This window comes from Bubalus bubalis, chromosome 8 (genome assembly GCF_019923935.1).
Source record: "Bubalus bubalis isolate 160015118507 breed Murrah chromosome 8, NDDB_SH_1, whole genome shotgun sequence".
Taxonomy (NCBI): Eukaryota; Metazoa; Chordata; class Mammalia; order Artiodactyla; family Bovidae; genus Bubalus; species Bubalus bubalis.
In genome coordinates, this window is record NC_059164.1 from 24,731,856 (window position 1) to 24,747,328 (window position 15,473).

Genomic DNA, 15,473 nt, shown 5'->3' on the forward strand with positions numbered 1-15,473 from the left:
ATCTAGGTTGGTCATAACTTTCCTTCCGAGGAGTAAGCGTCTTTTAATTTCATGGCTACAAACACCATCTGCCATGATTTTGGAGCCCCAAAAAATAAAGTCTGACACTGTTTCCACTGTTTCCCTATCTATTTCCCATGAAGTGATGGGACCAGATGCCATGATCTTAGTTTTTTGAGCTTTAAGCCAACTTTTCCACTCTCCTCTTTCACTTTCATCAAGAGAAACTTCTTTATATAGTGTCAAAATATAGATGTTTTCTTTCACCCTGTTTATTTTGTATTATTTTCTCAGAATTGCCTGAGACAGTGTTTTAAATATGTGTAAACTGCTGTTGTTGGTGGAGGTCTTGATCAGATCAAAACACAGTTATTAAAGTTTTCAAATATTTTCAGTGTTGATTAGTTATAGCTACTATAAGGAGAAATTATTTAAGTGCTTATAGGTAGGTTCTTAAACTAACTATTAAGATTTCCCTAAGTTCATGGGAATTCCGTGCTCATTTTTGAGATGTGATAAGGTCTGGTAAAGACTTATCAGGATTGACGTGCATATTTGTATCTGGCCCTTCTGTGCTGAACAGGTGCTTCTGTGATTAAAAGACTGGTTATGCAAGATCTACTCTACCTTACCTTCACTTTTCTGTAAAATGGGCTAACAGCTACCTCTCAGGATTGCTTCAAATATTAAACTAATTCTGTAAAATATGTGGGGTTTTTTTCCTTTTTTTCTTTTTTTTTTTTGGCTGCTCTGTGTGGCTTGTGGGATCTCACAGTTTCCTGACCAGGGACTGACCCCAGATGTAACAACAAAAATATTATTTTACTATGGATTGTGTAAAGTTGGATAATGAATTAAGATGCACATGGTCTAGAAATTCTGCTTATTGGTAAAGAGATTTTTTAAATTGACATTTTAAATAATAATCATTATAATAACATGTTTGAATGTTTAGAAAATACTTTCTTATAATATTCTTATTTAAATCTTCATAACAATCCAATGATGTGATTAGCATGATGTGATTAGAATTATTCCCTCTTTAATGGTAGAAATGCAGGGCTCAGAGCTTTAACTAGACTGCTACGGAATGTTAAAACTTAGACTCATACTGTGCTTCTTTTGTTTATCATTCATTCATTCAATAAATATTTATCATGCATTCACTGAGTGATACTCTTCTAGATGGGGACATAAAGGTACACAAGAAAGACCCCATCTGGATCTGTATGGAGCTTACAGTTTTCTAACAGTCAACCTACGTATTTCCTGGAGACCTGAGGCGCCTGAATGCAAAACTAACTGGACAATTTGCCAAATATAAGAGCTCAATAATTTAAGCAAATTTATTTTACAAGGCAAGATTTGGAGGTTAGCAATCAAGGTTGCCATCATAGTCAACAAAGTTATGCCCTAAACAGAAGTGTCTAGTGGGGGCAGGGGATGGGCTGGGGTGTGAATGGAGTCTGAAATTCAATTCAGTGCCTGCCTCCCATAGGAAGCCTCTGTGTGGCCACAGAGTAGTGTCAGCCCTGAGGTGGGGTGCAGGAGTGCCTTTTCCTGCTCTCTGAAAGTCTATTAGCTCAGCCTGGTAGTGTAAGGTCCATACCATTGCCTATCACAATGTTTTAAATGACCTCTACTTAAAAATCATAGTGATGTTATTTGTTATATAAATTGTTATAACTGAGAATCTTAGAGGGATTTTTTTAATAGAGAAAATGCTGTATATAATTGCCGCTCCCCCCAAAAAATTTTCTGAAAAATTTTAGTACCAAATATGCAGTTTGAACCCTTACCCCATTTTGGTTAAAGATATATTAAAAAAAAATGTTGGCATTTACTAGCTACTCGGCATCTGGTCCCATCACTTCATGGCAAATAGATGGGGAAACAGTGGAAACAGTGTCAGACTTTATTTTTCTGGGCTCCAAAATCACTGCAGATGGTGACTGCAGCCATGAAATTAAAAGATGCTTACTCCTTGGAAGAAAAGTTATGACCAACCTAGATAGCATATTCAAAAGCAGAGACATTACTTTGCCAACAAAGGTCCATCTAGTCAGGGCTATGGTTTTTCCTGTGGTCATGTATGGATGTGAGAGTTGGACTGCGAGGAAGGCTGAGTGCCGAAGAATTGATGTTTTTGAACTGTGGTGTTGGAGAAGACTTTTGCGAGTCTCATGGACTGCAAGGAGATCCAACTAGTCCATTCTGAAGGACATCAGCCCTGGGATTTCTTTACAAGGAATGATGCTAAAGCTGAAACTTCAGTACTTTGGCCACCTCATGCAAAGAGTTGACTCATTGGAAAAGATTCTGATGCTGGGAGGGATTGGGGGCAGGAGGAGAAGGGGACAACAGAGGATGAGATGGCTGGATGGCATCACCGACTCAATGGACGTGAGTTTGAGTGAACTCTGGGAGTTGGTGATGGACAGGGAGGCCTGGAGTGCTGCGATTCATGGGGTCACAAAGAGTCGGACACGACTGAGCGACTGAACTGAACTGAACTGAACTGAATTATATTTGTGCAGTAATGTCCCCAAATTAAGTTTCTATAAGGCTCATTTGCAATCACAGAATAGACTCAGCTCATTAACTAAAATGAGAAAACCATGTATTTTCAAGTGTTAAGAATTTTGTTTTTTCAAGTTGTAAAACTGCATAACATGCTAAAATGTTATTATTCCACTTCAATTACCAGTTCTTTAGAGGGTGAGAAAATAGCCTGGAGGGTAAACCTCTAATCCATTTCAGCACGGCACCCTCCACTTTTATAAAGAGAACTGCCGAGAGATTGCCCAGGATTGCTCCCATGGCTGGGAGCTTCAGGGAGGCCTAAAACTGCTGCAGAGTGTGAGGTCCTAGAAAGTGGAATTCCTGACTTGCAGGCTGAGTCAGGCGGGACACACCTTTTCTCTCCAGGCAGTCTACCTTTCCACACCCTTCCTCTCTTTCTCCATTTTCCTCTTCCCTTCTCTCCTCCAAATTCTTTCTAAATCTGTACTGGTGTCGAAGATCTGCTTTGTGGCTGCAGACTTTCACTGACCTTCAGCCTCCCTGCCTCTTTGCCTACATGGAAAAAAACATTCCAACAGCAACAAAATGCTGAACCCATTCTGTTTCTAAATCTTTATTCTCCCCATTTCTAATTGTCTCTGAGTTTCATGAAGCTCCACTATTAGAAAGTATATTTGGACTCCCACATTCCAGAATTGTTAAGACTTGCTTTCCTTGCAGTCTTTAAGGATTCACCATTGGAGACAGGAAATGCCCCTTCTCAAAGGTGCGATCTCCAGCTTTTACAGATTCTGCTCTTAAGCATATCCTGTCCTGCCCTTCCCCAGTTGGCCGCAGTTCACTGCTGATGGCAAATAGTCAGGGAGTGAAGAGGGATGCTGGGAGGTCATTGTGGGATCATGGTCTCAGTGGTCTCTTTATTTATTTACTTGGCTAAGTCAGGTCTTAGTTGTAGCACACAGGGTCTTCGTTGTGTCTTGTGGGATCGTTCCTCATGATGCACAGACTCTCTAGTTAGTTGCTCCGTGGCTTGTGGGATCTTAGTTCCCTGACTGTCAACTACAAATTGGTGCTTGCCAAGATGGTTGCCAACGACTGAACAACAAGGGCATTCGCCATCGCCATCAGAGACTAAACCCTGCACTGTTGACCTTCAACAGCCCCTGAGAGAGTTCAGGGTGGAGTAAGGCACTCTGTGCTTCAAGTTTTAGGAACAGATTTTACGATCCCAATCCTTGCATCTCCTCATATCTAGAAAAGCCCTAAATTCCTTCATGGTGACATCAGGTCCTAGCAACAAACTTTTTGTAAAATGAATGCTTAATGGTATTGAACTCCCCCTTCACTAAAATCCTCTATATTGACTTTCCCCTACTTCCTCTTTGGAGCAGTCTCTTAGAGCTATCTGTGGTGCTGCCTCCCGGGCTGCAGTCCTCATTTTGCCCCAAATAAAACTTAATTTGCAACTCTCAAGTTGTACAACTTTTTAGTCAACATGACCAAGGATTGACCCTATGGCCCCTGCATCGCAAACCATTAGATCACCAAGGAAGTCCCTCAATGGTTACTTTATCTGAGACTCTTTACCCCGAAATGCCCCTTGAGGTTAGGACTACTTCTCCCATACAATGCAGTAGAACAGTCCACTCTATTAAAAAGCCAGCTGGATCTTTTATTGCTGTTTATCCTGAAACAGCATCCCTCACTCTCTTAACCCCTGGTTTAGTTCAAGTTTGTCTTTCAAAAATCAGGTATCACTTCCATATTCAGGACAAGCTGTGGCGCAGAAATTTTAGTTAAAATGAAATGGTAACAGTGGAGATTCTGATCTTGTAAATAACCTTGAGCCAGAACCTCTGTCTGATTGTTGACAGCTAAGCTTGGAGAAGGCAATGGCAACCCACTCCAGTACTTTTGCCTGGAAAATCCCATGGACGGAGGAGCCTGGTAGGCTGCAGTCCTTGGGATCGCTAGAGTTGGACATGACTGAGCGACTTTCACTTTCACTTTTCACTTTCATGCATTGGAGAAGGAAATGGCAACCCACTCCAGTGTTCTTACCTGGAGAATCCCAGGGATGGGGAAGCCTGGTGGGCTGCCATCTATGGGGTCGCGCAGAGTCTGACACGACTGAAGCGACTTAGCAGCAGCAGCAAGCTTCCTTCCACAGGCTTCTCTGTACAGGCACAGATGGAACTGCTTTTAACTGCTTTTCTCTATATCATTTCCTCATCTATTAAAATGAACATGCTGACACATTATTAATTACATCAGCTTTCTTCAAAGATGATCTTAAAAACATTCAGGTTCATTTAAATGGGATTTTACATTTTGCTTTAAAAGTTAATAAAAATTAACTGGTGCTAATTATTTAGATAAATTTTTTTTTCCTCTTCTGTTTCCATAAATAGCTTCACACATGTGACTCATGGAGCTCAAGCTTGTGCAGTAAAGTAGTAGAAACATTTTGATATATTATTGGGTAGATGTAAATTGCTTACACTCAGAATCCCAAATTAAGATAAGCAAGACAGTGCTGGCGCCATCAAGGTGTACTCTATAAGAAGCCTAAAGGAAAGGTGGATTAAATAGTATTAACCTATTGAAAGTGAAAGTGTAAGCAATTTCACTTCATAGTTCCTGAAAGAATGTGCCCATACATCATAGAAGGCTTTCAGAACTTTCAGACACAGGAAACTGATATCATATCTTAGAAACTTTATTTATGGTAATTTTAGTAGCATCAGTCCAAAACTCATAAATCCAAAATATTTAATGCTTGATAGTATGGAGGGGAAAAAAGAATTAAAAATAAGATTGCTTCCTTCTAAAATTTGAGTAAGAAAAAAAGTGAATAATAAAAACAGAATAATTTAAAATTATTTAATTCTATTTTTTAAAGTTAACTTACAGACTGAGAATAATAGACCAGTTTTCTGACTTGCTACCACTTAGATTTTATGATGAGACGAATGTTGAACCACAATAAGCACGAGCTTTTAGTATTATGATACCTTTTTAATAAGTAATAATAGTAGATCCAAATCTGGTGATTTGTTTAGCAAAAGCCAGAAGTATTACAATACATAAAGAAGTTAGTTAACCAAGCACTAGGAAGAAAACCAAGAGAAGGAATTAAATAGTAATGTTCTCAGAGGGAAAACAGACTAAGAAGGGTATCCCCAAAGTAAACGTCATTGTAAGATGCTTGTGCATTTTCCACTAACATCACATGCAAAGGCAGACTCTGCTCCTAGCTGCTACAATGGAGGACAGGGTTATGAGGTGTCGGATGTGATTCTCCAAGTCAGTAACCACGGAGCAGCCTTATGCACAATAGTGCGTGTGAATTTTTCCTCCTAAACTCTCATTAAAAACAACAGTGCTTTGCTTTTATATTCTTGAAGGTGATCGTCTTCTTCTTTTTCTGGCTCAAACTACAATGCATGATCGCTGTGGATCTTTTTAAATCTGTCCTTATTACTGGTTTAATATACATCCATTCTATTCCCCATCCTATTTTTATAATTATTTTATGTTAAATTCCTTGTCTTTTAAGATTAAAATTCAAACCAGTTTTGTCACTTAAGAAATCTTGAAAAATATCCATTTTATTTTTCCTCTAGTTTCCCCCAATATATACATATTTCCTTTTTTTTTAAATTTTCTTGTTGCCCCTGGCTCTACATTTTCTTTTATGCCTTTCCTCATATAACTTTTGTTTATTATGCACCAGGTGTCTTCCATTGCCTGCTTTAAGTCCCTCTAAAGCTCATGTTTTCCACAGGGAATAGCTATATATAACGATTTTATTAGCCGGAAAAGTTAGTGTTTATACAACAAATATCAGAATGTTTTATTTCCTGCAGAAAAAAGCATGCAGATAATTAGCTTCTTCAGTTTTTATCTAAACAGTTTGTTTTTCAAGCATGCCCTCTGCCCCTGTCTTCTTTATGTTGCAAACTCTTCTTTATAAATATTAATCAGTTTTTTCCTGGGTTTCCAGTGCTTAATACTTTCATGCTTTTATCAAACCTAGTATTCTATAAATAGTCAAATGCTACAGCTAAATGTACATTAAATGAGCCTCTTTTTGTTGAGTGATATTTGTACAATAGCTGGAGCTCTTTCTGTTACTGCCATCTAGTGGTTCTCCTCACTAGGTATATTTTCCAGAAATAGTTTCTAGAAATTCCATGTAGGCAGAATCCAATAGCTAAAGATATCCAAGTGAAAATTATAAAAGACTGTATTGAAATAACCCTGCTTAATATTATCTAAAGAAGGAGAGGGAAAATATTCTACCTTTTCTCTGGAAAATAAAATACAACTTCCAGTTGAAGATTTTTTAAATGTTGATGCATTTTTTCAATCTTCTGATGCCTAAGGGATGTCATGAGAGAAATGCCAGGAGTTCTTCTGCATTAGCATGCCTCCCACCTCCAGCAACTGGATTAGCAAGCATGGTTCTTCACGTATCCTAGCACCTCCACACAAGGAAATCCGAAGCCCCCGTGCCTGGCCAGAGGTATGCAGGGTGCAAAACCAGCATCTGTTCACCTCTGCTCCTGCTGAGACCTGAGCTGCTACTGGCTTTACATATTCCGAACTAGGCACAATGGTGGGAAGCCAAGAAAGAAAACTCTATTCAAATGGTGTACCATATCTCAGCTCATCTCCTCACAGACACCAATGTGATCTTTGAGAGGGGAAGAAGAGAACCAAATGAGCAAATCCTTTAATAAAGAGCAGCAGCAGGGACCCTCTTTTATTGCTGTTCAGTTGCTCAGTCATGTCCGACTCTGCAACACCATGGACTGAAGCACACCAGGCTTCCCTGTCCATCACCATCTCCCAGCGTTTGCTCAAACTCACGTCCACTGAGACAATGATGCCATTCAACTATCTCATCCTCTCTGGTCCCCTTCTCCTCCTGCCTTCAATCTTCTCAGAACCCTCTAGAGCTGATATTAAGTTCTTCCTTTACTGATTAATTTATGGACATGTTAAAAAATTTCCCATTTGTGGCAGATTTGGGTCACAGATACATCCTCAGTACCTAGCACAGTTCCTAAAAGTTAGTAAGCATTACAAAAATATTTGTTGAATGAATGAATTTAACAGATAGAAAAAGTAAGTCCTGCAATGAATAGATAAGTGTTTGGTGAAACCAAAGTCTGTGAAGCAGGGCTTCACATATACTTATGTTTTATATTAATCTTGCGATTTTTCATATAATGTGTTAAATGAAACTGATTTCAAAATCTGACATCTTAATTTGGCTTCTTTCTTTGCAGCTCTCTACCAAAATCCTTTATGCCAGTATAACCTGTACCGTCTATATATAATCTACCACCTTCCAGGAGTCGAGTTGCTTGACCGAAATCGTAAGAGCATTTCTTCTTGAAGAGAAATATTGGAGAGCCAGTCTTATAACTCAGTGGTTTAAAATGCTGATGATCTTTGATCTTTGAAAATAACTGTTTTTGTAAATGAAAGTTTTTCAATTATTGAAATTTTTGCTGTATGAAGTTTGCTCTAGTTTAGGAGCTTGTCTGTTGACCACTTTATAAGAAAGACCATCTAACAGAGCCTGGAGAAAGATCTCCTTTTGATTCTAGCTTTGTCAATAATACATGTTTTTCCTTATTCTTTTTTAAATTTTTATTTTTTTGTCAGTTATGTATTGAATACTCATTCACTGACCACCTGGCACTCTTTTAATTTTTTATTTCAAAAATGAGACAATTGGACTAAATCTCTTAAGGCTTAGCCTATTTAAATTCTAAAAGTCATATTCATATGTGAAACAAATTGCCAGTCCAGGTTCGATGCATGACACAGGATGCTCAGGGCTGGTGCACTGGGATGACCCAGAGGGATGGTACGGGGAGGGAGGTGGGAGGGGGGTTCAGGATGGGGAACACGTGTACACCCGTGGTGGATTCATGTTGATGGATGGCAAAACCAATACAATATTGTAAAGTAATTAGCCTCCAATTAAAATACATAAATTTATATTAAAAAATAAATAAGTCATATTCTTTGAAATTCTGCAAGTATATATGCATATATATATACTAAAACATGTAATCAATCATAACCTCTTTGTGATATATTTTTAGACATTGCAGACAAACTAGTATGTCTGATTTGTATAAGCCACAAAAAAAATAATCAACCTCACTGCATTATATTTTACATTCTTTGAGGTCTGTTTTACCCATAAGTGCTATTTACCTACCTACCTACTTACCTTTCCACAGATGTGAACATTCTTAATCATTTGTAACTGAGTAACTTCTTAATGAGGATATATTAAAACCATATGTTTATTCTTCTTTTTCCTCATAGCCTTGAGGAAAAGAAGAGATGTAGCACAGTTGTAATTTCAATCATCCATGGTGATGCACTAGAATGTCTGGATGAGATAAGATAGATCTGTGCCCTGTGACATGAGGGACATATATTGAGCTTGTAAGGTTAAAGAATTAGCTTGGTAGAGTTTTTACAAATTGATTATGACAGGATGTTCACATACAACGTAGTTAGGACAAATCCATTTTTGACAGGAATTCTATTTTTTGACTCACTCTGCATATAATGCCATGCAATAACATTGCTTTTTTGCATTTGTCAGAAGTTACAGAAAAGGAAAGAAGGTCAATGATTACACTTTTTAACCATAAAAAGGCTCATATTGTTCAATCAATAGCATTCAGAGGAAAAGTAGATGCCTCATGGGATCCTCAATCACCATTTAAGCAAAAACCAGCACAGAGAGTACCTTCAGGTATTTTGAAAAAAGAAAAAAAACAATGAAATTAAAACTCAACAAGCTTTTGGTTAATTTGATTATAATAACTTCAATTTACAGTAAGCTAAGCACTTATGTACTGAAATATTTTCTAATTTTATTAGCCTAATTAAGTATGCAACCTTCATCATCATTTGTGTATATTAAATTAAATAAGATAATGTGATAACAATGAGATAACACACTGAAGTCCACACCCCAATATCTAGCACAGCATAAAGGGCTCAGTGAATAAGCTGCAATTGCTACTATTATCAATGAGTCTGGAAAATTTCATGAATTAAGGCTATAAGTTTTTGATAATATAGAAAAATATTAAAAATAAATAAAGATCATTGCAATTCCTGCATCCAGAAATAAACATTGTTATTTGGTTGTACTCTCATACACTGTGATCATATGTGATCATATGTAAGTATAACTTGAATATCTTCAGTAATGTATTCATTAGTTGGAATTTAATTTTCTTGTATGTAACAGAAATCCAACTACAGTGACTTAAGCAAATAGAGCTTTACTTTACTCACACAACAAACAGTGTCCAAGGTTAGTATAAAGTTAAATGATGTTTTCAGTGTTTGAGAATACATCTGTCTTTTGTTCTGTGATTCTTAATGTGCTTTATGGTTGCCAAGTGGTTATTGTACCATCAGGTATCACATGGGGAGATGAAAAATGGCGCAAAGACAAAAAGCCTTTTCCTCATGACATTTTGCCAATGAGACAACATATATTTGAATAATAACCAAATAGATTCTTTAGAAACAAAGGGAAAAAATATTAAATTGGAAAACAGTTTTGAAGAAATTACCCAGAATGCAACATAGAAAAAGAAGCAGGTGATAAGGAGACATTTGGAAATAATGTTTACTTCCTATATAAATTTAGTAATAAATGTTGTAATCCCACAGGGAAAAATAGAGAAATTGGGCTGAAGGTAATGTTTGAAATGGTAATTGCTGGCAATTTTCCAAATTTGTTAAATGTTATAAATCCTTAGATTCATTCACCAGACAAAATTAACTCAAAAACATAAAAGACATAAAACAGCAATAAATATCCACACCAAAAGCAAAATGAAGTTAAAATAGAGAGAAAATTGTAGATTACCTACAAAAGAATAATTTATAGATTTACAGCACACTCCTCAACTGCAATTATGGAAATCAGAAGACAGTGATCTAATACTTTTAAAATGCTAAGGAAAATAGTCAACCAAGAATTCTGCAACCAGCTAAATTATTATTCAAGAATGAGCAAGATAAAAAAAAAGAGGCAAAATCAAAATGAAAAGTCAGTTTTTTATCATGAAGTTTTTCCAACAGAAACGGTTGAAAAAATATTAAACACTTATACATGTCCATGTATATTCAACAATTAATATTCTACCATATTCACCATCATCTATGAGGCTTTACTTCTTATGTAAACTCAAAAATATCAAGTATTGATGAACCATTTAAATGCTTCAGTAGCAGACATAATGAAATTACCTTCCTAAATAATTTGGCCTGTAAATTTAAAAAATAAGGACGTTCTTCTATAAAGCCACAATGCCATAATCACACCTAAGAAAAACAACTTATTTATATTTAATTCTTATATGTTATTTAATATATAGTTCAGTTTAGTCACTCAGTCGTGTCTGACTCCTTGGGACCCCATGAATCGCAGCACGCCAGGCCTCCCTGTCTGTCACCAACTCCTGGAGTTCACTCAGACTCACGTCCATCGAGTCAGTGATGCCATCCAGCCATCTCATCCTCTGTCGTCCCCTTCTCCTCCTGCCCCCAATCCCTCCCAGCATCAGAGTCTTTTCCAATGAGTCAACTCTTTGCATGAGGTGGCCAAAGTACTGGAGTTTCAGCTTTAGCATCATTCCTTCCAAAGAACACCCAGGGCTGATCTCCTTCAGATTGGACTGGTTGGATCTCCTTGCAGTCCAAGGGACTCTCAAGAGTCTTCTCCAACACCACAGTTCAAAAGCATCAATTCTTTGGTGCTCAGCTTTCTTCACAGTCCAACTCTCACATCCATACATGACCACAGGAAAAACCTTAGCCTTGACTAGACGGACCTTTGTTGGCAAAGTAATGTCTCTGCTTTTGAATATGCTATCTAGGTTGGTCATAACTTTCCTCCAAGGAGTAAGTGTCTTTTAATTTCATGGCTGCAGTCACCATCTGCAGTGATTTTGGAGCCCCAAAAAAATAAAGTCTGACACTGTTTCCACTGTTTCTCCATCTATTTCCCATGAAGTGATGGGACCAGATGCCATGATCTTCATTTTCTGAATGTTGAGCTTTAAGCCAACTTTTTCACGCTCCACTTTCACTTTCGTCAAGAGGCTTTTTAGTTCCTCTTCACTTTCTGCCATAAGGGTGGTGTCATCTGCATATCTGAGGTTATTGAGATTTCTCCCAGAAATCTTGATTCCAGCTTGTGTTTCTTCCAGTCCAGCATTTCTCATGATGTACTCTGCATATAAGTTAAATAAGCAGGGTGACAATATACAATCTTGAGGTACTCCTTTTCCTATTTGGAACCAGTCTGTTGTTCCATGTCCAGTTCTAACTGTTGCTTCCTGACCTGCATACAGATTTCTCAAGAGGCAGGTCAGGTGGTCTGGTATTCCCATCTCTTCCAGAATTTTCCAGTTTATTGTGATCCACACAGTCAAAGGCTTTGGCATAGTCAATAAAGCAGAAAAAGTTTTTTTGGAACTCTCTTGCTTTTTCCATGATCCAGCGGATGTTGGCAATTTGATCTCTGGTTCCTCTGCCTTTTCTAAAACCAGCTTGAACATCAGGAAGTTCACGGTTCACATATTGCTGAAGCCTGGCTTGGAGAATTTTGAGCATTACTTTACTAGCGTGTGAGATGAGTGCCATTGTGCGGTAGTTTGAGCATTCTTTGGCATTGCCTTTCTTTGGGATTGGAAAGAAAACTGACCTTTTCCAGTCCTGTGGCCACTGCTGAGTTTTCCAAATTTGCTGGCATATTGAGTGCAGCACTTTCACAGCATCATCTTTCAGGATTTGAAATAGCTCAACTGGAATTCCATCACCTCCACTAGCTTTATTCATAATGATGCTTTCTAAGGCCCACTTGACTTCACATTCCAGGATGTCTGGCTCTAGGTGAGTGATCAAACCATCGTGATTATCTGGGTCGTGAAGATCTTTTTTGTATTCTTGTATTCTTCTGTGTATTCTTGCCCCTTCTTCTTAATATCTTCTGCTTCAGTTAGGTCCATACCACTTCTGTCCTTTATTGTGCCCATCTTTGCATGAAAATTTGCATGAAATTATATATATATATTTAATATATAATCCATATTCAAATTTCCCACTTGTTCCAAGATGACTTCTACAACTGCTTTTCCAAACCAGAATCCAGTCAGGGTTCACAATTATGTTTGGTTGTTGTGGTTCTTCATTGTTGTTTAGGCGATAAGTTGTATCCAACTCTTTGCGACCCCATGGACTGCAGCATGCCATGGTTCCCTGTCCTTCACTTCTTCTGGAGTTTGCTCAGACTCATGTCCATTGAGTTGGTGATGCCATCCAACTATCTCAGTCTCTTTTCATTTAAAACAGCCTCCATTGTTTTCCCATGACTTTTTGAAGGGACCAGGCCAGTTACATTATAGAATGCCTCTATTTGTATGATTGTTTCCACAGAGTATAATTTGACATATTCCTCAATCCTCTATATATCCCATAGAATAGGAAAAATACCTGGAGGACATGTTCTGGATGCAGAAGGCTATAGTGTAGAGCTGCTGCTGCTGCTGCTGCTGCTGCTAAGTTGCTTCAGTCATGTCCGACTCTGTGCAACCCCATAGATGGCAGCCCGCCAGGCTCCCCCGTCCCTGGGATTCTCCAGGCAAGAATGCTGGAGTGGGTTGCCATTTCCTTCTCCAATGCATGAAAGTGAGAAGTGAAAGTGAAGTCGCTCAGTCGTGTCTGACTCTTCGCGACCCCATGGACTGCAGCCTACCAGGCTCCTCCGCCCATGGGATTCTCCAGGAAAGAGTACTGGAGTGGGGTGCCATTTCCTTCTCTGGTAGTGTAGAGCAATGATTATCAAAGTGTAGTCCCCCAAATCAGCAGCAGCATCAGTTAGTAACTTACTGCAGATGCACATGCCCAGGAAGCTATTTTTTAACAAGCCTTTCAGGTGATTCTGATGCATACTCCCATTAGGAGAACAACCAGTGTAGAGGCAAGAAACAAGTTTTAGGATCAGATTCTCCTGGATCTAAACACCAGCTCTGCTAGTAATTACATGTTTTGTTTTGGACATGACGTTGCTTCAGCCTCCTGATTTTTAAAAAGCGGGTGATATCTTCTTTTGGCTGTCAGGATGCTTATTACACAAACCATTGCAACACCTGATCTGACACATAACAACTGCATGGTAAGTTGGACTGCTCTATTGGTTAGCCACTTGGTTTTTCTTTTAGTTCATGTAAAAGCTAATACTCAAACTAAATGCTACTGGATTAGTGGGGGGGCGGGGGGATAAGCCATGCTGTAGTAGAAAAGGAACCTCTGGATAGAAAATCCCCACTCTTAGAGACAACCAATGCACCTATTAACTAGCAATATAAGACCACCCCCATCTGTTTATCATACATAGAGTGTTTTCCAAGTGTGAGGAGGATAACTGACTACTACCTTTAGAGCTTTACATTTCTTTCATATCAAATCTCCAAAAACAAAATTAGGGAAGAAAGGATAGAGAGAGTATTTCATTGCATTTGAAATCTTTCTTCTTAATCCACATTCTTAATTCATAGATAGGTTGACTATAACCCTCCCCCAAATTGGCAGCATGGCCCTAATTAATCTCTCAATCTCCATTTTCCACAAACCAAACATTTATAATGAACTTAGTAGAACTCCCTATGTAAGCTCTTAAAATTGTGCCTTATAGTTTTATAGTTTCTGTATTTGTTCTTACTGTGATGTGCACATTGAGGATGATATTCTTTCACTGGAAATAAACTATACTTGAAAATGTTTATAGAGCAGTTGTAACACCACATTTTGATTTTATTACTCTTCACCCTAAATTGAGAAAGAAATCAATTGTATTCCAAATAGCTTGAGAACAAGGACAACTTGAAATTTCTTCAAATCTCAGGAATAAAATTAAAAAACACAACTGGAAGAAATATTTGCAGTATATACAATAGGCAAAAGTTAATGCCCATTGTATCAAAGGATCCTATAAATCAATTTGAAAACTAGTGACAAAAGATGTGGACATTATAGAAGGAAATAAATGTGACATCCAACAATCAGCCTCACTAGTGAGCAAGTAAGTGCAAATTAAAGCAATGAGATGCCATTTTCATCCTGCAGTTAGGCAAACACTGGAAAGGCTGGTGAAGTGGAGGAGAGACAAAAGCATAACTCATACATAATTGGTGGGAGTGTAAACTAGTTCAACTTTCTTGCAAGGTCATATGGCAATGTGACAGTACCCATGCACATACAAAATATGCAACCTATTCAACACAGCAACTAAATTTGAAATCTCTCTACTACAGAAGTATCTGCACACACACAAACAGATATATGTATAAAGTGCTAATTGAAACATTTTTTGTAATAGAAAAACAGTAGAAAGTCTAAACGGTCACTCATAGAAAGTTAACTTATGGCACATCCTTACAATACAAACTATTGGATTAAAGAATCATTCCATGATAAATCTTGAATACAAAAAAAAAAAAAAAAGAGAGAGAGAGAGAGATGCATTTTGAGTAATATAATGCATTCCCTGCTCTAGGGGATCTTCCCAACCCAGGGATCAAACCCAGGTCTCCTGCACTGAAGGCAGTTTCTTTACCAACTGAATCACCAGGGAAGCCCAATATAATGCAGAGTAATGACAAAATTCGAATTCTGTCAGCAAATAAATCTTTTTGTATATGTATGTGAGTGCACATGTATACACACACAGGAGGCTGGAAGCATACATACAAAACACTTAATAGTGATAGTACTGATATGAGGAACTGGAAAGGTCAAAGGGGAATTTCACTTTTTACTGTTTTCTTATTTATATTCATCATAAGCAAAATGTGAGCTTTTTGTAATTGAAAATGTAGACAGAGTCT

General features: G+C 37.9%; 1 protein-coding gene across 2 annotated transcripts in view; it reads left to right on the top strand.

Annotated features, from left to right (window-relative positions):
* Nucleotides 1-15,473, top strand: part of LRRC72 (leucine rich repeat containing 72) — a 61,834-nt gene that overhangs the window by 44,358 nt on the left and 2,003 nt on the right. The window contains exons 6-7 of one of the 2 annotated variants that reach the window (XM_006057038.3): nt 7,821-7,910; nt 9,164-9,316. In XM_006057038.3, the coding sequence (XP_006057100.2) occupies nt 7,821-7,910; nt 9,164-9,316 (243 nt within the window). The remainder of the gene's footprint in view (nt 1-7,820; nt 7,911-9,163; nt 9,317-15,473) is intronic. The other variant, XM_025290937.2, reaches the window with a different exon arrangement.